Source organism: Vanrija pseudolonga, chromosome 2 (genome assembly GCF_020906515.1).
Source record: "Vanrija pseudolonga chromosome 2, complete sequence".
Lineage (NCBI taxonomy): Eukaryota > Fungi > Basidiomycota > Tremellomycetes > Trichosporonales > Trichosporonaceae > Vanrija > Vanrija pseudolonga.
Window position 1 is genome coordinate 1615415 of NC_085850.1, and position 19757 is coordinate 1635171.

Consider the following 19757-nt stretch of genomic DNA (forward strand, 5'->3'; position numbering starts at 1 on the left):
CGAGAAGCAGCCGGATCAACTCGACAACACGGAAGCGCAGGGAGCGAGCTTGCCGCCTTATCGCGTCTGTCCGCTGGTTGCTGCTGCACAGCCCGCCGTGCACGCACGCACGCGCTCAGTTCTTCCTTGTTGCTTGCGTGTTTACGCTATCCAGCGAGTTTGCCGCGCGAGCTTGGGCGTCGATGATACGATGGGTCTTTTAGAGCATGCGATGGTCGTGACTGCGAGCACTAAAGTCCAAAGGCCGAGAGCCAAGACTCGGACCGCGCGTCAACCAACTCAGCTACGCACGTGAAGGGCGTCGCGCCGTATGACGGTGGCGCGGACGGGGGTGGATCTCCGCTGATCGATCTGCTCGGCCGAAGGCGCGTGGATGACGCGTGTCTTCCGCGTGGACTAGTTATGCGGTACCCCCGTCTTTCGGGGGTGGCACCGAAGAGCTGACGAGAAACCAGCAACAACCCACTGCCGATGCATGACGAACAGCACATTGCAAGTGTCATCACGACATGATACATCAATGCCCGTGTGACGAGACCGCAGAACTTGGGCTACTGAGCCATGACTGGGCTTCCCGAGCCCCTTCGACCGGCGCCCACAACGGTGGCTCAGCCTGCCAACCTAAAACCCACTGTAGGGCAGATAAGCTCTGCCTTTGACGGCATTCGCAGTGGATTAACCTGACATTGTGGCACAGTGGCTCCCATCAACGGTCTCGCATGCCCGCAAGTGACGTCCCGAAACGCGTGTGTTCCTTGGCGGCAACATGGTCGTCAGGTTGACTGTGTTCGGCGACGTCTGCTCGGCGCCTGTTCGATGGTATAAGAGGTTGCGGCGTCGCTGCGAAAGAGCTCAATCCCGCTCAAACCCCAACAAACTCATAATGAAGCTCGCCCTCCTCACCACGCTCGCCACCGTCACCCTCGCCCTCGCCGCGCCCACGGCCGATGCTGACGCCGACGGCGCCACCACCCACTTCACGGAGCGAGACACGATCCGCATCCGCTGCGGCGGACGCAGCGAGTGCGGGCCCTACACCAAGGCGGGGTGCGCCGACCTCTGCCGCCAGCGCGGCCAGATCCCCGCTGGTGTACGTGACCCCGGCTGTGGGGGCCTGTGGGCGTGCTGCTGTGGCACCAATATCGGCGTTTCCGTGCGCGATGCCGAGGCCGAGCCCAAGGGCACAGAGTGAGTGGCTCTTGTGGCACTGCTGACTTTAGTGGCAAGAACATCGACTAGGCACCGGTCATGAGTAGTGGGACGCGCAAGTATGCTCGCTATCGCCGCTTGCAAGCAGCACGGGCTCCAAAAACCCACTCCGTAGGACGGCGTACCTGATGAAGTACCATGACATGTGAGCGGCCATTGCTGGGACAAGGTTAGCCCGAGGTGGTCAGCTGGAGTGGACCAGGTTGAGGTCAGCTGGATCAGTAGTCAACCTTACGCAGGTCAGTTGGGAGGCAGTACGTGCACTTAGGTATAAGTTGCCCAGCCTGAGTCTTGGTCCTCAGCAATCCCCAACTTCGCCATGAAGGTCACACCACTCCTCATCCTCGTCGCCACTACGGCGCTCGCCCTGCCCCAGCCCGATCGCTTCGATATTCACGTCGACTCGGGTGGTCACGAGGCCCGGGCCGTCATCATCCACCCCTTCTGCTATAACAACGTCGGTCCGTGGGACGGACCCGCCAAGGGTTGCGCTGCCGAGTGTCGGCGCACGGGGTATCTTCCCTTCGGATACTGGTACCCGCCTGGCCGGGGGTTGCCCGCGTGCTGCTGCATGTGGGAGGAGCGTACGGGCCCCGATAGGCGTAAGTCGTGGGCGGGGCGCTGGTGTGCTGACAGGTAGCGGTGTGATGGCCGTAAGGGTGTCATTGGCGCAGAAGACAGTGCTGGATTACGACCTCGGGAGCGTATCAGAATGGAACTTGGGAGGGACAGAAGGAGGGATACAGTCAATGGCCCACACCAGTCGGTCCCATATCGTAGGCAGAATGCAATGATAATGGCATCACGTCGAGCGGGCATGGATGTGTCTATTGTACTTTCATCCGTATCGTAAGTGCTTGATTGATGCAAAGCAGCATTACGACAGCAGAGTAATGTTGCACAGTGTGAAACGCGGGGAGCCAAGTGAGTGCCACTGTGCCTGGCTGGCGGAGCACCAAGCACGACGCGTGCAGGCCTGTGACGTTTCTCGGCGTCGGCGTCATGCACCAAGCAGCAAGCAACCAGCATGCATCAATTGTAACGGCGGCAACACTCACATACAACACTGCACACTAACTCCCACGACCACAACTGCACCTTCGACAGCCAGCATCCACGCCCGCCCGTAGGCGCCGCGCCCAACCCGCCACAATGCCCCACCACGCGCCCGCGCCCCCGGCGCGCCCGTTCTCGCCCAGCCCGCCGCGTGAGAACCGGCACAGCTCGAGCCGCCCGCCGTCGCTGCTCTTCGGCGCGCCGCCCACGGCGACGAGCAGCGTGGGCTTAGTCCTCGGCCTGCCGCCCTCGCCGTCCCCGCGCCTCTCGGCCTTCCCGGGCGCCGGCGCCGCGCCGAATGGCCCGTCCCCGTCGTACTTTGACCACCAGCCACGACGCCGCCGCTCGTCCAGGTGAGAGCAGAACCAAACAACAACCACCAACCGCAACAGCCACTGACAACAAACACCCCAGCTCGTCCGTCTCGACGACGTCTTCTGCATCCCCACCGCTCGGAGCAACGCCCATCCTCGCCGCCCTCGAGCCTACCCCCATCAGCATGCCGCGTTCCCAGCGCGACGGCAGCGTGGATGACTTCTCGCCTTCCTCGACCTTCCCCGGCGAGGACCGAGCGCCAGCCCCAACAACAGCGCCGCATGCCGCGCGTGCCGTCTTGCGATCGATGCCGCGCATCCACCAGCCGACGGTGCTCCGTACGCCATCTGGCCGTGGGCTGTCGTTCATTCCGCACGGCGAGGGCACGCGCTCCCGCCACGCCAGCATGCTGTCGAATGCTGTCGCGTCCGGCACGAACCACACCACGATCAGCAGCAGTGCGTCGTCGCTTGCTGGCGTGCTCGCGCGCTCGGTGGCGGTCGCGGCTACCGCGTCGAGCATCGGTATCCCGGACCGCTTGGAGGCGGCAGAGCGCGTACCGCGGGAACGGGTCAGCGCGGCGTCGCTCACCTCTGTCGACTCGGCCGGGTCAGAGTTCGAAGACACGTTCGGAAGGCAGAAGGCAGCGCGCGCTGCCGCAAAGCTTGGGGGCGTGAGCGGCTCACGTGCTCGTGCTCGCCCTGCCCTCGACATTCCGCCCGTGCCGCCGCTCCCTCCCCAGTTTGCGGCTGCGCAACAACAACGCCCCGTCCGCACAGACGACGGCGCCTCGCGCTCGGCCTGGGAACCCTCGCCTGCCGTCGCAGCTCCTCCAACTGCCTCGACGACAACTCTTGACTCCTACGATATCAGTATCGATTACGACCAGCGATTTGGCGACGACGACCAAAACGACGACGACGACGACATGGACACGACGATTGACGACACGCCCGAGCTGCACGAGGTCGGCGAGGTGAGTGTTGTGGCTGGTCCAAACAAAACTGACGGTATAAGAACAACTCGACGCCAGCAACCACCCCCCTTCCAGTGTACCGTTCTCCGCCGCCATCGGCGCGCTCGGCAGCCAGCTCAAAGTTCCACACGCCCGAGTCGCGCTCCAGCGCGAGATTCTACACCCCAGAGGTGAAGGACACGGACAAGTGGCGCGTCGAGGAGGAGACAGAGCACAGCGTGAGTGCAGCGATGTGAGGTCAAACTGACGCCGCCAGCTCAACGAGGTCAAGGACCCGAACGCTGTCGCCTCGGCGTCATCGTCGTCCTGCGCGGCCAAGACCCCGACCCCAACAGCAGACAAAACCGCCTACGTGCCGCCGTACGAGCCTCGGCGGAAGCACGGCAAGCAGGAGGCGAACGGCCTCGGCCCAGCGGTCGCCCTGTCACCTTCAAAGCGCCGGGCGTCGCCAGCGCCCGCGTTCCCGCCCACACCCGCGCCCCTCGGCGACGACAGCGCGGCACTCAGCCTGACGCTCATCGCGTCCCTCGGCAGCGCGAGCGGCGACCCGCTCGCCCTGTCCCGCCGCCGCGTCGAGCTCTCCCTCGCGTGGCTCGCGTCTCCGCCACCAAGCTGGTGGGACTATGTCCCGTTTGCGCGGTACGCGCCACGCTGGACCATCCGCCTCGCGTCGGGCGCCAGCGGCCGCGAGCGCGCCGCGGGCAAGCGCAGGGCCGTGGCGACGTCGTCGCCTACTACGCCCAATACCCCGCCCCGTCGTCGCGACCGCGAGGCGGACGGCATCGTCCAGGCCGTCGTCGGCAACCTGCCCATCGTGGGGCGGTTTGCAACGTGGCTGTAAGGGAGGGGGGAGTTTACGTGTCCATTTCCCCACGGCGCTCGACGCGTCGAGGTTGTCGATAATGATTCGAGACCTGTCGCGGGCTAGTCCCCGATAGATGCCCAGTTGGCCGGTTGTCCCACACACGTTGTTAGTGTATATGATTGCGCTGCGAGTGCACGCTTATTTGATGTAACTGCATGATGTCAAGAGGATGCGTTGCTACATGTCTATAGGAATATATAAGTAAGTAGTGCTACAAGTCTATAGGGGATGCTTCTTGATTGATTGATTGAGTGGTGGTGATGTGTGGCTTAGTGGGCCATGATGACCTTCTTGCCCGTCTCCTCGTCGCCCGAGTCGTTCTTGGAGGGGCGGTAAAGGACGGCAAAGCCGATGAGCCAGAGGGCGACCCAGCCGAGCTGGAAGTAGAAGCTGGCGTGGATGTTGGTGGGGTTGGTGAGGCCACCCTCCTTGATGGTGAAGAGGCCGGCCTGGACCGAGAAACCGATGGCCGAGCCCATCTGGAGCGCGACCTGGAAGATGGCACCGGCGACGCCGGCCATCTCCTCGGGCACGGCAGTCATGATGCCGACGTTGGTACCGGTGAAGACTGCCATCATGCCGCCCGAGCCGAGGAGGAAGGCGGGGAAGAGGAGGCGCCAGTAGTCGTGCTTCCAGTCGCCGGGGCGAGTCATGAGGATGTAGCTGATGAGGCCGAGGGTCATGCCGATGAGGATGGTGTAGCGTGGGCGAGCGACCAGGCGAGGGACAAAGGTGAGAAGGAGGGTGACGGCGAACGCGATGATGCCCTGGGGAAGCATGCGAACGGCGGCCAGGATGGCGCTCTCGTGGTAAACGGTGGTAAAGACCTCGACGAGCGCGAGGAAGTTGACACCCCACCAGGCGTAGATCTGGAGGGCGAAGACGGTGAGGACGATCATGTTGGGGATCTTCCAGGTCTTGGTCGGGATGAGTGCCATGTCCTCAGGGAGGCGAGCCTCCCAGATGAAGAAGGCGGGGAAGAGGACCCAGGACAGGAGGAAGGGGACGAGGAAGCCGGCCTTCTTCCAGCCGTACGAGGCGCCGAGGGTGAGGCCGAGGATGAGCAGGACAATGGCGCTGAGCATGAGGAAGACGCCGACGAGGTCGAGGCGGCGCCACTTTGCCTTGCCGTCCGTGTTCTCAGCGTCCTTGCCAGTGCTTGCAGGGATGAGGTAGAAGGTCGAGGCGGCAACGGGGAGGATGATGATGCTGATAACGCGGAAGAACCAGCGCCAGTTGGTCATCTGGCCGCCGCCGGGGATGAGGTCGATGACACCGGCGATGAGGATGCCGGTGACATTGGCGATGGCACCCGAGATACCGTAGAGGGTGAAGGCGCGGCCGTGCTCATGCGGCTCGAAGACGAACACGATGAGGCGGTAGCTAGCGGGGATGAGACACGCGCCGGCGATGCCGGCGAGCGCGCGGATGATGAAGAAGCTGTACTTGTCGGGGAGGAACGAGATGACGAGCGAGAGCACGCCGAGCGTCACGAAGCCCCACGAGAAGACCTTGGACGGCGAGTAGAGGTCGGACACGCGGCCCCAGAACAGGAGGAACGCGGCAAAGGTCACGCTGTACGACGTGATGACCCACGACTGCTGCGCAAAGTTGACGTTGAGGTCGACGGCGATGACATCGGTGAAGATGAAGAAGGCCGAGTAGAACCAGATGTCGATGAACATTGCGAGCGCGAAGACGCCGAGGAGCGTCCACTTGCGCGACTGGGAGAGCTTTTCCCGTGGCGCGTGGTGGTCGTTGTCGAGTGTGGCAGAGTCGGAGGGTGCTGCTGCCTCCTCGTCGGCGGCCTTCTCGAGCTTCATGCACACGCCGTCAATGTCGACAGCCTCCTCCTTGCCCTTGAGCACGGGGGTGGGGACGACGGTCGCCATGTCGGTCGACGAGACGGTGCGGGTGTGGGGGAACGAGTCGGACGAGGTGTCGTCGACCGTGATAGTGATGGTGCGGGGGATCTCGAGGGACATTGCTGTGGGCGAGGTCGGTGTATCTAGGTCTGTATGAGGGTCCACGTCTATTTATCTATCGCTGCCGAGAATGTTGGTGGCAGGTGTCGAGTCTTGGCTGCGGTGGAGGGCGGGTGGAGGAGGTACCTTGCTGCTGCTCTCGTGGGAGTGGGGGAGTGGGGCCGGAGCCGTTAGATGTTGATGGGGGTCAAAGACGTCAGTTGCTCTGCGGGTTATATACACATGCGTGTCCATGTTCGTCTCTTCTCGGCGACACGTCGTGATCGTGTTCGATGACAAGCATTCTTCGGTGTGCTGCGGGCAACGTCCACACGATGAGTGGGGTTAGTCAGGCGGGATAATCGCATTGGAATTTGTGTGGGTTGTGCTGATCAACCCGGAAATGGGTGGAGTGCAGCGGTGGTTCGGATCCGGGAGCCTGCCTGGCCTCCACCCACCCACCCACCACAGTGCGTCACCTGCGGATTTTCCAGGCACACTGTCCCGAGCACCAAAGCAACTACACTCCGGCCTGCATGCCGCTGACGCGCAAATCTGCAAGCATGCGCCTTACTCAGCGCTGGCACCCCAACTCGCGCTACATGCGTAACACGCGCTTGGCATTGCGCGCAAACTCCGGGCGGCTGATGCAGCTGATATGCGCGCACTCGGAGTCTACCACGAAGTCTAGATATCTATCACGGCGCCGCTGCAATCTGTACCCCGTGCACCGTACGCCGTACACTTCGCCGGCCGGCCACACGTCGGCCTGTACTCCGGCACGCACCCGCGGTGCGAGTGCTGCCCGCCCGCACGGCAGACATGGCACGACGAGATATGCTTACCACGCCGCCGCTGCTTCGTCAAGCTCGCTGACCCTGCATACATTGCTGCTCGCCGGCGACAATCTTGGGCTTGGCGCGACATGCTCGCCGATGCCCGTGGAGGAGGAGGCAGGCACCTCCACCGCGCCGTCCACTTGCCAGTTGTCCATCCACGGTCCTGACGTCCACCTTGGTCACCCTTGACATGGACGCGTCGACGCTCGCACGCTCGCTCGCTCGCCACTGCGCGCTGATGCGCTGATTAGACAAGATGTGTACTTACATTAGCCAATGGCCCGTGGCGATGACATCAGTGGCATGCTGAGGAAGCCCAGCGCGTGGCTGACACGACTGGTGGCACCCTCGGTGACGTCTCGGTTTTGTGGCATGAGACAAAAACGCAGCCTAGTCACACCAGGTATTCAGATCTTGATAAGCACAGTGTGATGTTGCTAGCATTATCGTCGACGTCATAGATGTCGCCTTCGCACACTCTCAAGCTCGAGCCTACTGGCCCTCTGCTTCCTCGAGATCCACAAACACGCCCTTCAGGCTATTCTTCTTGCTCAGCTGCTTGCGGACGAACTCGTCATAGTGCTTGACGAGCTCGACCTTGCCCGGATGCACGCGGATACGGGTGCACACGTCGTTCCAGTCGTTCACTCGACCCTCAGAGATGCCAATCCCGCGCAAGAGGTGGAGCGCAGAGGGGCGCGTGCGGAGGTCTCGTGGCGGCGTCAGGTTGGCCCCACGCCATGGAGACTCACAGATAATCTCACGGCATGCCGCGGGACCCAGCCTGCGCAGTGCGTCGGCCGCGCGCGGCTCGTGGTTGATCAGCTCCCACTGGTCGGCGCTGTCGGTGTCGCTGACCTCGACGATTTCCGTTATGGCGCGTGGCGGCGCGGGGATGGGGACGATATCGTCGTCCGAGTCCGAGTCGTGACATTGCACGGGCTCAGGCTTGACGCGTGGCTTGCGGTCGGGATAGGGGGTCGGCTTGTGCGACGCAATGGGGCGAGGGTCGTCGTCGTCCTCGCTGTCGTCGTCGATCTTGGATATCAGCGAGGAGGGTACCATGTGCTCACAGTGTAGATGGGCACGGGCGGCACCGGGCGCGACGAGTGATGTGAAGTACTAGCCTGGGACTGTCGGCGGTGAGAGGGAGACGGCACCGGCGGAGGCGAGGGCGAGTGCGACGGCAGAAAGAGCGCCTCCGCGCGCCCCTTGCCCTTCTGTGCCGGGCTCAGGCGGGGCGGCGAGGCGCTCTTGGTGGGAACTCGGGCTGTGGGCCGAGGAGGCGGGTGGTCCGTGGGATGAGGTGAGCGAGCGCTGGTCACCACAGCGGCGGGCTGGGCTGGCGCGTCGACCACGGTAGACGAGGCCGCCGACTGATGCACGTAGACTGGCACCTGGTTCTCAACCGGCACCGTGGCGGTGCCCGCACCCGCGTCTGCAATGTCGGCCATGTCGACGTCGCGCGTACCGCTATGCTCTTCATGCCTGCCGTCACCTTCGTCATCGGGGATCGTCGGCGCAGGGCTACTCGCGGGAACGTCAAGCGCAGACGACGAGGCGCTGGCGCTGTCGCTGGCGTGTGGGATGGTGTCTGTACGGGGCTCGTTGTCTTCGTTGTTGTCCGTCGCGTCTGGGGCCGGTGCACGGGGCCAGAGGAGCGGCGTGTTCGTCCTCCGCCTGGCGTAGGGAGGCTCAGAGCCGTACCTCTGTCGACGGGGGGTGGGCGACTTCATCCTGACGGTGGTTGGGCAAGAGTGGGTGAGAGTAGAATGCCGCGAGCGAGGTTCACACTCGTGCATCATGCGCATGACAAGTCTTGTACGCCCCTGCAATGGTGTCATCCGACGCAGGTGCGAGTGAGTCTGTACGCCATCATCTCATTCTCACGGGGCGCAGTGCATCGTATGTGAGGATGTGTGTAGATGTGTGTGGATGGGTGTGTGGATTGCTGGATGACGGCGCCACGCCAACCTGTGCCACTGAAGGGACGCTGCCACTCTGACCACCACCCGAGGCCGCCTCGCTCGCATAACGTGTTATCTGCTACATCCGAGCGTATGCAGTTGACCAGAGTACAAGCGGAGCGCCAGTCAATCATACAGTAAGTACGCATGGCCCGAACCTCCGAGCCCACTCGGCCCCGTACCGTCCACATGCCACACCCGGTGGAGGAGTGGAGGCTCCGTCCACAAGTGGAGGGCCGGCTCCGACACCACACCATGCCCACCGACTCCGCCGGCCGATTCGACCCCGCCGATGCTCCCCCACCTCACAGCGTAGCCCCGAGCCCGAGTCTATGCATCATCATCATCGCGCGCAAATAACAACAGTGAACAGTCGACATCTCGACACAACTAATCCCTCCGCAGCATGTCCAGCCGGCGCTGCAGCTCGTCGTCGGCGCTGTTGCCCCCCACGTTCGGGGGCGGCGTCGGCGCCGACGGGCCGGGCCCGCCCTCTGCCACTGCGACGCGCGACTGCAGGAGCGGCTCGGACGTGATGGGGTTGGTCGTGGGTGCGGATGCGAGCTAGGGGGGATGTCAGCAATGGGGCGGCAGCGGATGCGAAGGAAGATACACTACGCCTCGCGCTTCGCGCTCGGCGTTCACACTCACGCTCTCGTTCATGCTCAGGCCAATCTCGTCCAGCACCTCCTTGAGGATCTTGTCGCTCTCGACCTCCTCGCCCTCCTCCTCCTCGTCCTCCATCGCGTCGTCGACCGCGTCCGACATGAGCTCCTCCTTCATGTCCATCGTGGCCGACTCCTTCTCGAACTCGTTCATGATGCGCTGGATCTGCGGCGGGCGTTAGAGGGCAAAGCAAGAGCACCTTGAGTTCAACAGCAACGTACCTGCGGCAGGTTGAGGCTGCGGTTCATCTGTCCCATCGCCTGTGGCTGTCAGCACCGTGTTCGGGGCACGCCCTCGGCACCGGCAAGCGTCGCCGGTGCGGCGCCGAACCCACCCTCGTCGCCCCCTTCATCGCGCTCGCCATCTGCTCGTTTGATCGCAGCGTCTGCATGCGCAGCGACACTGCCTGGAGCTGCACACGCATCTGGGTGAACTTTTGCATGTACCGCCGTGTGCGGACGAGGTCCTTGGCGAGGATCTTGCATGCGTTCTGAGGGGTCAGTGACGGGCACGAGTGCGATAGCGACGGCTTGCGCGGCGAGGTTGATCGGCCACGCTGCGGCCCCGCCGCACTCACCATGTTCCCCTGCTTGGCATTCCTCTTGATATCCGCCATCGTCTTCTTCTCCTGCTGCTCGAGCTTGTTGCGCTCGCGCTCGAGCTCACGCTGCGCCTTTTGCAGGCTGCGCTGGTGCTGGCGCAAGCGCTCAGCGGGGGTGACGGTGCGCCCGAAGAGCGTGTCCTGGGGTGTGGTGTCAGTGTGAGCTCGCCTGCCTGGGTGTCATCAGCCCGCCGCCAGTGCACGCACGAGGATGTTCATTGTGTGATGGGAAGACGATGATGGATGCGGTGTCTGTGACCTTGATGTCGTCGATGACGGCGGCGGCGACTGCAGCATGCAACTGGCTGGAGTGGCGCTCCGCGCGCTCCAACCGCAGTGAGCAATGTTGGTGGCACGTGGTATTTGGTTCCGCAGGTGTCTCGTGTCTCTCTCTCGATGCGTCGTTGTCCGGCCCACCCGCCACCGAGCAGCACCGAGCATGGTAGATGTGGACGCGCTAACATTCTAGATGCCCGAGATCACGACCGGACAGAACGACGACTGCAACCCACCCCGCCATCACATCACACTAAACCCCACACGATATTGCCATCTCTGACGACACACTCTGGCATCAACCACCACATCAACACTAGCGACTCCCCCACCCCACCCGGCAGCCGCCGTCTGACACGCCATGCTCGTCAGGTCACTTGCCACGCTCGCACTCGCGTTCATCGCGGCACCAACAGCGCTCGCCAAGGCGCCGACCGACCCTGGCACCGAGGTCGAGCTCAAGCAGCTCACCGACGCAAACTTCAACTCGAGCGTTGCGAGCGGTGTCTGGTGAGCTAGTCGCCAGGATGCCACTGACTCATAGGCTCGTCGAGCACTTCTCACCAAAATGTACGACGGCATATGCCACGTTACTCAAATGCTGACAAACAGGCTGGCACTGCCGCGCCTTCATGCCGACTTGGGAGCGCCTCGTGGCATACAATCAGCACCATGAGCGCCTATGGGGCTTCCACATGCGCCAGGTCAACTGCCTTGCCCAGGGAGGTGGGTAGCGCGAGCAGGACGCATACTGATGACAGACCTCTGTGATGACAACGGGGTCAAGGGATGTGAGTGACGCTGCCTGGACTGCTGCTGACTCACCTCAGATCCCCAGATCAACCTCTACATTGACGGCAAGATGATCCAGGAGTTTGACCAGAGCCGCGAGTTCGACGACGTACAGGACTTTATCGAGAAGCATGGGCTGAAGTACGCTCGCGACACTGTCATGGGCGGGTCAGACGACACGGACGACGACACCCCGCTCAAGCCGACGCCGTTCAAGCGCACTAACCCCAACGGCGAGGTGCAGGAGGTCGACGAGGCGGGATTCCTGGAGCTCAAGAAGCAAGGTCCTGTCCTCGTCGAGTTCTACGCGCCCTGGTGCAGCCAGTGAGTTTCGCATGAATCTCGAGGCGCTCATCTAACTCGCGCAGCTGCAAGTCGCTCAAGCCTAGTACGTGGTCTCGATGACGGCGTACTCCATCGACTGACACCCCAGCCTACGCCAAGGTCGCGGCCGAGCTCAAGGGCAAGGTCAACGTCGCCGCCGTCAATTGTGATGTCCACAAGGGCTTCTGCCATGTCAACGGCATCGAGGGATTCCCAACCATTCGAATGTGCGTGAGAGGAGACCAGCTCTGCAGCCACTGACACTCCCAGGTATAACAAGGCCGCCGAGAGGATCGAATACAGCGGCTCTCGGTCGCTGAACAAGATTAAGCAGTTTGCCGTCGAGAAGTCCAGGGGGTAGGTTTTGTCCGTCCATCGTCGGTGCTCACCCCCGCAGTCTTGACCTCAAGCCCATCAAGGGCGGTGACTTTTACGACATCCTGGCACACGACGACATCTTCTTCCTCTACCTGCAAAACTTTGACACTACTCTGGACGAGCTCAAGCAGACAGAGGCCGCTCTGCGCACACTGAGGAACTCGGTGCCTACCTACACCGCCTCTGACCCGCTTCTCTACGTCAACCTGAGTATCCAGAACCCGGCGCCAACCTCGCTCCTCCTTGCCTTCGCGGGTCACTCGAACAAGCCAGTTGGCAGCATTGCGCTCCCCACGATCGACGCAAAGCTGCACCGCTTCATCAACACGCACCGCCTGCCCAACCTGGTCGACCTGACCAAGAACAACTATGCGGATATTATGAAGAATGACGCGCACGCGATTGTCGTCCTTGGTGTTGTCCACGGCGACGAGCGCGGTGTCGAGGAGAGGAAGAAGCTGGAGGAGGTGTCCAAGGCTTGGAAGCGAGGCGGCCGGCCGTTCACTCAGCCCGTATGGTTTGCCGCTGTTGACGGCGACAAGTGGGCCAGCTGGGTGTTACGGACCTACGGGTGGGTTGGAGACAGATGCAGAGCTGACGCATAAGAATCCGAAAGAAGGACTTCCCCGCCGTCGTGGTCATTGACACTGAGATGAACGAGTACTACGACCAGACGATCGAAGAAGAACCCGTCAAGTACACTGGCGCCGACATCTTCTCTGTGCTCGAGGGCGTGTACCAGCACTTCTTGAAACCCAAGAAGATTGAGACTGGCTGGAGCGCACGAAACGCTTCGGTTAATCTGATCCTTTTGAGCGTGAGTGGCTTTTCTTGGCGTCGCTGACCCTGTAGCACTGGGCTGTCGAGCACCCGATCAAGGCCGTGTTTGCGCTCGTCGCCTCTGTCACGGTCCTCGTTACTATCCTCCAGCGCTGCGTCAAGAGAGATCTGCGGAGCGTTGCGGGAGGGTACCTCAATGAGAAGGGTGCTCCTCATACGCGCCTCGACTAGGCGAGTGGCGCCCAGAGTCGAGGCCGATGTGGCTGTAGTAGTGATCATTTCGGTCCATGTTTCCATTAGCACTTATCATACCCTGGCTGTTTGCTTGCGAGGGAGTGGAGTCCGCGAGCCAGTCTGCAGCCGCAGCAGCAACAACCAGCATGCATCTGATTAATACCCATCTTGTGGTGCGGGTTGTGATGGGTGATCTTCCTGACGTCATGAAACAGTGGCTACCGTGTCCCCCCCTAACCATGTATTACGAGACTGTGTGAGAGCTTGTAACAAAAAAGGTGGTGGGTACCAGTGGGAGCGAATGGGAGCCAGCTTAGTTTGCGTGACCTTCTTTGTCGCACTTTTGATTCCTTAGGCCCAGCAGATCATCCATCAATCTGCAACATGGATTCCCTGAGTCTATAACCCACCCAGCCAGGGGGGGAGGTGCGGCCGCGGCCAGGAGGGGCCAGGTGTAACCGCCAGGAGCGCCAAACGGAACCCTCGCATCATTCGGTGCCTCCAAGGTTGTGGGGTCGTGACAATTTTGCTTGCGTGCGCGTGAGGTGCAGCGGTAGCGGTACGCGAATATGCGAGCGATCCAGGAGGGGAGGGCGTGCGTGTGTGAGTGCTTGAGTGCGTGAGTGCGTGCTTCTGCGGGCGCTGTGTGCGGGGCAAGAGGGGCGCGTGCGCGTGTTTTTGCTACAGGCGCTCGCGAACTGGCGCGACCCTCAACTGACCTCTCTGTGTCAGTCACTAGGGCCTGCCTTGCTTGCATCTCTTGGCTGCCTGCCTGACTGTCATCTGTCAGCCTACTACTAACACTGCCAAGGAGGACGCGAGGAATGTTAAGACGCCGCCGACGCCGCTGGCTGTCGTTTAGAAAGACTCGCGTCGACGCCATGTACCAGAGTTGAGGACGAGTGCAGTTGCAGAGGGCGGCGCGGCGGCGGCGCGACAGGCGCGCGAACGACGGCGCGTCGTCTGCGTGTCGAAATGTGAATCGACATAAACACTGATGCCCTGAAAGGGGAAAGTGGCCACAGTGGTGGGACGGGCAGTGAGGAGGGCAGTCGGGGGGCAACCCCCCCTTTTCGTCGTTACCCTGCCTTGCTCCGTCCTGGCCACCCACTCAGACTGTGCCACCCACAGAGGCCTTGGACATTGTGCCCTCCTCGCTCCTATTCTACCCCTGGCGCCCTCCGTCCCGGCACACCCCTCACCTACCCACCCACCCAGCACCACCACCACCACTCTGTAACAGACCAGGCCAGGCGCCAGGCGCCGCCTCCTTGCAGCCAGCCAGCCTGCAGCCTGCAGCCAGGAGCCACAACCTCGCATCAGGTTTGACAACCGACCGACGCTGACTGCCCTCGTCCTCCTCGACGCATCCTCGCACAAGCCCGCTTGCTCGCTGTTGCAGTCCTCGTCCTCCTCACCCCCCCTCCATCTTTCCTCCTCAGCTCAGCCCACGGCAGGCCGTCGGCAACGCACACACACACAACTCGACATTGTTGGCCACACGCTCTCACACGAACGGCCATTGAAAACAAACTAGACAGCCCTCTCTGAGCGGACCCTTTTCCTCAGCGCTGCTCATCGCCCCCGTCTCCTCTCCACCGCCATCCACAACCCCCTCCCCCCTCTCGTGCAGTCGCACATCTCGCTCTCTACGTCGCTCAACCTCGTCGTCGTCGTCCTCGTCGTCCTCGTCGTCCTCGTCGCTGTGGGCCGCAGCTCGTGCAAAGGTTGCAACCCTCGAGACAAGAACAGAAAGAGTTGCAAACGGTGAGTAGCTCACACCATCTCGCCGCCCCTCTCGCCGTCCACTGGCCTGCATCGCCTCCCAGTTTCCCGCAGACAAAGCAAAGCCAATCCCCCACACACGGCCATTGTCGCCCAGTCAACAAGATATCCTGGGCAAAAGGCCCACGTTTACCATACTGCCTTGACAAAGCATATCTCGTCGCCGAGGCGCTGTGTTCCGATCCTCTCGTTCATTCGCATCGCGCCGGCAACGAGCGAGCGATACACAGTCACGACATTTGTCACTGACACCCGCTCAGCCTTCACGACTCTTGACTACCATCACCACGGCTCACGTCCCCCTCCGCCCCATTCACGACCCCCTACGGACCATGCAAGTATAGACCCCACATCCAACACCCCCAAACAACACTAGCAACCCACCTGTAGAAGTATATCATTCAAACAACACACCATGTCCCGCCCCCCGTTCAACTCGAACGTCTCCTTCCAGGAGGGCGGTCAACCTCCCCGCCGCGCATCGCAGCAGCCGCCCCAGAGACCACCTGGCCCGCCCGCGCTCCCCTCCAAGGACAGCTTTGGGAGCACGTCGGCCAACGTTGCGCAGCTCGGCTACGAGGAGGGCGGCTACGGCGGCCACCCCAGCTTCTCACAGGCCAGCGGCGATGTTAGGCGGAAAAAGAGCATGGTGCGCCCAGAGCGTGAGCGCATCGAGCCCGGACACCGTCAATACCACTACCGCGAGCACGCCAACGACGACAATGTTCGCGTCCAGGCCAGTAGTGAGTAGTCTAGCGACCCATGAGCTATAGATCGTAGCTGACCTTGTCTACAGACACGGGCAACCGTCCCTACGCCCCCAACCAGTCAGGCGGCGCCAACCTCCGTCGTGGAAGATCGGTCCTCGGCCGTGAAGGCGATGTTGACACCAACGAGTCCGGCCTGAACCTGTTCAAGCGCGGTGCGACTATCCGCCGCAAGGCCTCGCGCGCAGCTCCTCGCCCGCAGACAGCCGCCCAGCCAAAGCCCGCAGAGGCAAAGCCTCGAGGCTGCTGCTCTGGTATCGCCCCCGGTCCAATTGATGGTTGGATGATCTACTGCTTCGTCATTACTTGCTGGATCCCCAACTTTATCATCTCCAAGGTCTTTGGCAAGAAGACGCCCGAGGCCCAGCGAGCCTGGCGAGAGAAGATGGGCATCGTCGCCATCTGCGCCAGTCTGATGGCAATCGTCGGTTTCATTACCTTCGGCTTCACCAACGTTGTCTGTGGTCCCTCCGGCCTGCGTCTCAAGAACGGCAATGTGTCGAGCTCGAACGTCATTGTCAACGGTTACACGTACGACCTGGGCACCTGGCACCACCCCACCATTGGCCCCTTCAACTCCACCAACAGCCCCCTCTACATGGATGGCTACATGGCCGGCGGCCGCGACATTTCGTTCCTCTTCCAGAACGTCAACCAGAAGTGCTTGAACATTATCACCCCGGCATCGTCCACCATCCCCAGCCAGGGCAACAACATGGCGTGGTACTTCCCCTGCAACATCTTTGGCCAGAACGGCACAAACGCCGTCAACCAGTCGGGTTACGACTCGGCGGTCAACTGCCACACATCGCAGAGCGCTCGCGACCAGTTCAAGACCCTCGCGAAGGAGAAGATGGACGGTCGTTATGCCGGTGTCGTCTACTTCAGCTGGGAGCAGGTCCGCAACCAGACTGCCAACCTCGCCGTGTACAAGGGGTGAGTTCAGTTCATTAGGTTCCCTGGCTAACATTTACAGCTCCGTCATTGACATGAACTTGCTTCAGTGGCTCAACAAGGAGGTGGTCCGCTACCCTGCTCTCTTTGACACGATGAAGTCGGGCAACTCGACTTTCCGTGGTCGCGACATCACCGCCCTCATGAGCCGCGCCGGCTGGGAGGATGAAGGCAACTGTCTCAACGACGTTATCCGTGTTGGCTTTGTCGACTCTATCACCATTGGATGTGTCGCCTCCAACATTGTTCTCTACGTTTCGCTCGTCTTCATTCTCGGTGCAGTGCTCATCAAGTTCTTCATGGCGCTGTACTTCGGCTGGTTCCTCAGCTGGCGTATCGGCAACTTTGAGGGCGAGAGCTACAAGCAGCGCATGAAGCGTGCCGAGGAGATTGAAAACTGGACAGACGACATCTACAGAGCCGCTCCTGGCTACCTCCGACCCAACGCCAAGGAGAACAAGAAGAAGAGCCACTTCCTGCCTACACAGTCTCGTTTCACCCGCCCAGACACCATGATGGTTCCCCAGTCGCGCCCTGGTACTGGCTACGGTACCGGTTCGACTTACGACGTGGGCCGTCGCCAGGGCTCGAGCGTCTACGGCAACAAGTTGACTCCCGGAGGTGCTCGCGACACGCCTCCAGGCTCGCCCATGCTCCGCGGTTCGCGTTCTTCTTCCTCGCTGCCGTTCGGTCGTGACGGCGAGTCGATGTTCGCCGGTGACCAGCCTTGCCCATGGCCCCTCAACAACGTCGTCCCCCAGCCTCCTGCCGACTTTGAGCCCTTCGGTTACCCGCTTGTTCACACGCTCTGTCTCGTCACGGCCTACTCTGAGTCCATCGAGGGTCTTCGCACCACCCTTGATTCGATTGCCACGACCGACTACCCCAACAGCCACAAGCTCATCCTCGTCGTCTGTGACGGCATGGTTCGTGGCTCTGGCTCCAAGCAGTTCACCCCCGACATTGTCCTCAGCATGATGAAGGAGCTGGTCATCCCCGAGTCCGAGGTCGAGGCCCACTCGTACGTTGCCATTGCCGACGGCCACAAGCGCCACAACATGGCCAAGGTCTACGCCGGTTTCTACGACTACGACAACGACACTGTCGAGCCCTCCAAGCAGCAGCGCGTGCCCATGGTCCTCGTTGCCAAGACTGGTAACCCCCTGGAGCGCAACGATGCCAAGCCTGGAAACCGTGGAAAGCGTGACTCGCAGATTGTTGTCATGGGCTTCCTCCAGAAGGTCATGTTCGACGAGCGCATGACTACGTTCGAGTACGAGTTCTTCAACGCCATCTGGCGCTGCACTGGAGTCACACCCGACAGATACGAAACAGTGCTCTGTGTCGACGCAGATACCAAGGTCTTCCCCGACTCGGTCTCTCGCATGAACGCCTGCATGGTCAACGACACGGAGATCATGGGTCTCTGCGGTGAGACCAAGATTGCCAACAAGCGCGAGACTTGGGTCACCATGATCCAGGTCTTCGAGTACTACATTTCGCACCACCAGACCAAGGCGTTCGAGTCCGTCTTTGGTGGTGTAACCTGTCTCCCCGGTTGTTTCTCCATGTACCGCATCAAGGCGCCCAAGGGCGGCTCGGGTTACTGGGTTCCTATTCTCGCCAACCCCGACATTGTCGAGCACTACTCGGAGAACATTGTTGACACGCTGCACAAGAAGAACCTCTTGCTGCTTGGAGAGGACCGATACCTCTCGACGCTCATGCTCAAGACGTTCCCCAAGCGCAAGATGGTCTTCTGTCCCCAGGCGGTCTGCAAGACGATTGTCCCCGACACTTTCAAGGTTCTGCTCTCGCAGCGTCGTCGTTGGATCAACTCGACCATTCACAACCTGTTCGAGCTCATGCTTGTCCGCGACCTCTGCGGCACATTCTGCTTCTCGATGCAGTTTGTCGTCTTCATGGACCTTGTCGGTACACTCGTCCTCCCGGCCGCCATCTCGTTCACGCTCTACATCCTCATCATTACCATCCTCCCCAGGAGCGTCACGCACCAGGCCAAGCCTATCGTCTCGCTCGTCCTTCTCGCCTGTATCCTCGGTCTCCCCGGTGTGCTCATCATCATCACCTCGCGCAAGCTCGTCTACGTCGGCTGGATGCTCATGTACCTGCTCTCGCTCCCCGTCTGGAACTTTGTCCTGCCTGCCTACTCGTTCTGGCACATGGACGACTTCTCCTGGGGTGAGACGCGTAAGGTCGCGGGTGAGGGCAAGGGCGACGCTTCGCACGGCGACAAGGAGGGCACGTTCGACTCGTCCAACATTGTTATGAAGCGCTGGATCGAGTTTGAGCGTGAGCGCCGCTGGCGCGAGGGCACGACTTCGCGCGACTCGTACTACGACGTCATCCAGCGCTCCAACTCGCCAAAGAACAGCAACCGCTACTCGATGGTGTCGACTAGCGAGACGTACCAGAGCGGCCTGTACACTGCCGAGTCCAACCAGAACCTGCGCCCTAGCCAGAGCCCTATTTACGGCTCGGGCTACGTCCAGAGCCCATCCGAATACACCCCCGGCTCCCAGCACCTCGGCCTCCCTGGCCGTGGTGAGCCCTCGTCTTCGTCTGCCGAGTCCGCACGCCGCACCAACCGCAGCCCCGTGGACTCTCGCCGCGAGCCCAGCTACCAGGGGCAGTACCACGACGAAGAACAGCCAATCCTGCGCACGTCGCCCGAGCTGAGCTACTCGTCGGGCGACAGGAGAGCTCAGCCTGCTCCTGCTGCGCGTGGCGTTTCGCTCGTTGACCCGGGCTACGTGCCCCCCGCGAGCGCTGCCGACCCTGTGCGCCGTGTCGCACGCCAGCAGCACCAGAGGCGAACATCGAACGGGCGCCAGAACGTCATGTCGCCAACGTCGTCGCAGTCTCATGGATCGAGCCTGCCGCCTGGTGCTGCCCCCGCGAGATTCTAAACGAACTCGCAACCTCGCTCCTTACGACCGTCTGGACATTTAAGTGCCTTGCGCTCCACCACGGACTCTACACCATTGG

General features: G+C 61.7%; 7 protein-coding genes across 8 annotated transcripts; 5 read left to right on the plus strand and 2 right to left on the minus strand.

Moving 5' to 3' along the window:
- Positions 1–883: 883 nt before the first annotated feature.
- On the plus strand, positions 884–1358 carry LOC62_02G002385 (uncharacterized protein; the record flags this gene model as incomplete). The annotated part of the gene is made up of 2 exons (XM_062768894.1): positions 884–1188; positions 1325–1358. 2 exons carry the CDS (start codon positions 884–886, stop codon positions 1356–1358), a joined length of 339 nt encoding a protein of 112 aa, XP_062624878.1.
- A 170-nt stretch (positions 1359–1528) lies between these two features.
- LOC62_02G002386 (uncharacterized protein) lies at positions 1529–1857 on the plus strand (the record flags this gene model as incomplete). The annotated part of the gene is made up of 2 exons (XM_062768895.1): positions 1529–1811; positions 1850–1857. 2 exons carry the CDS (start codon positions 1529–1531, stop codon positions 1855–1857), a joined length of 291 nt encoding a protein of 96 aa, XP_062624879.1.
- Positions 1858–2286: 429 nt separating this feature from the next.
- LOC62_02G002387 (uncharacterized protein) lies at positions 2287–4397 on the plus strand (the record flags this gene model as incomplete). The annotated part of the gene is made up of 4 exons (XM_062768896.1): positions 2287–2618; positions 2680–3556; positions 3598–3774; positions 3813–4397. The coding sequence occupies exons 1-4, from the start codon at positions 2362–2364 to the stop codon at positions 4395–4397; spliced, it is 1896 nt and encodes a 631-aa protein (XP_062624880.1). The 5' UTR covers positions 2287–2361.
- Positions 4398–4690: 293 nt separating this feature from the next.
- On the minus strand, positions 4691–6406 carry SPBC1683.03c_0 (putative MFS-type transporterc; the record flags this gene model as incomplete). The annotated part of the gene is made up of 1 exon (XM_062768897.1): positions 4691–6406. The coding sequence occupies one exon, from the start codon at positions 6404–6406 to the stop codon at positions 4691–4693; it is 1716 nt and encodes a 571-aa protein (XP_062624881.1).
- Positions 6407–9508: 3102 nt separating this feature from the next.
- Positions 9509–10683, minus strand: chmp2a (Charged multivesicular body protein 2a). The gene is made up of 6 exons (XM_062768898.1): positions 10666–10683; positions 10435–10599; positions 10192–10347; positions 10079–10117; positions 9843–10022; positions 9509–9755 (listed from the first exon to the last, which is right to left on the minus strand). The coding sequence occupies exons 1-6, from the start codon at positions 10675–10677 to the stop codon at positions 9582–9584; spliced, it is 726 nt and encodes a 241-aa protein (XP_062624882.1). The 5' UTR covers positions 10678–10683; the 3' UTR covers positions 9509–9581.
- A 247-nt stretch (positions 10684–10930) lies between these two features.
- TXNDC5 (Thioredoxin domain-containing protein 5) lies at positions 10931–13407 on the plus strand. The gene is made up of 11 exons (XM_062768899.1): positions 10931–11244; positions 11279–11304; positions 11347–11460; positions 11496–11525; positions 11565–11850; positions 11895–11914; positions 11960–12077; positions 12121–12207; positions 12248–12799; positions 12835–13045; positions 13081–13407. The coding sequence occupies exons 1-11, from the start codon at positions 11096–11098 to the stop codon at positions 13237–13239; spliced, it is 1752 nt and encodes a 583-aa protein (XP_062624883.1). The 5' UTR covers positions 10931–11095; the 3' UTR covers positions 13240–13407.
- A 1376-nt stretch (positions 13408–14783) lies between these two features.
- CHS3_2 (Chitin synthase 3) lies at positions 14784–19678 on the plus strand (the record flags this gene model as incomplete). Of its 2 annotated transcripts, XM_062768900.1 has the most annotated exons (4): positions 14887–15009; positions 15288–15770; positions 15824–16730; positions 16771–19678. In XM_062768900.1, exons 2-4 carry the CDS (start codon positions 15443–15445, stop codon positions 19676–19678), a joined length of 4143 nt encoding a protein of 1380 aa, XP_062624884.1. In that variant the 5' UTR covers positions 14887–15009; positions 15288–15442. The 2 variants fall into 2 exon arrangements, with proteins under 2 accessions (XP_062624884.1, XP_062624885.1); XM_062768901.1 differs by having other exon boundaries at positions 14887–15770.
- Positions 19679–19757: the final 79 nt, after the last annotated feature.